General features: G+C 64.5%; 1 protein-coding gene across 1 annotated transcript in view; it reads left to right on the top strand.

The window, feature by feature from the left end:
* Window positions 1-6: 6 nt before the first annotated feature.
* LOC104499098 (sodium/nucleoside cotransporter 1-like) overlaps window positions 7-282 on the top strand; it is a gene marked incomplete at its 3' end in the record, with an annotated part of 1348 nt that continues 1072 nt past the window's right edge. The window contains exon 1 of the mRNA XM_010142559.1: window positions 7-105. Within this exon, the coding sequence (XP_010140861.1) occupies window positions 76-105 (30 nt within the window). The remainder of the gene's footprint in view (window positions 106-282) is intronic.

The raw sequence follows: 282 nt of genomic DNA, 5'->3' as shown, positions 1-282 counted from the left end.
AACATCGCAGCCAACCTCATCGCCTTCTTGGCAGTGCTGGAGTTCATCAACGCTGCCCTGCGCTGGCTCGGGGAGATGGTGGACATCGAGGGGCTCTCATTCCAGGTACCCCAAGGGCAGCCCCATGGTGTGGGCTGCCAGACCCTGCTTTCCCCACACATCCCCAGCTCTGGCCACCACCCTGCCAGAGTCAGCTGCTGAGCCCCTCGCTGTGTGTTTGGTGGATGCTTGCAGCAGGGGCCCGAGCTGGGGGCGGTGTTGAGGGGCTGCCCTGAGCTGCTG

Source organism: Buceros rhinoceros, unplaced genomic scaffold (assembly GCF_000710305.1).
Source record: "Buceros rhinoceros silvestris isolate BGI_N320 unplaced genomic scaffold, ASM71030v1 scaffold36348, whole genome shotgun sequence".
Lineage (NCBI taxonomy): Eukaryota > Metazoa > Chordata > Aves > Bucerotiformes > Bucerotidae > Buceros > Buceros rhinoceros.
The sequence above is the reverse complement of the archived record's forward strand: the minus strand, read 5'-3'. Positions and strand labels throughout refer to the sequence as shown.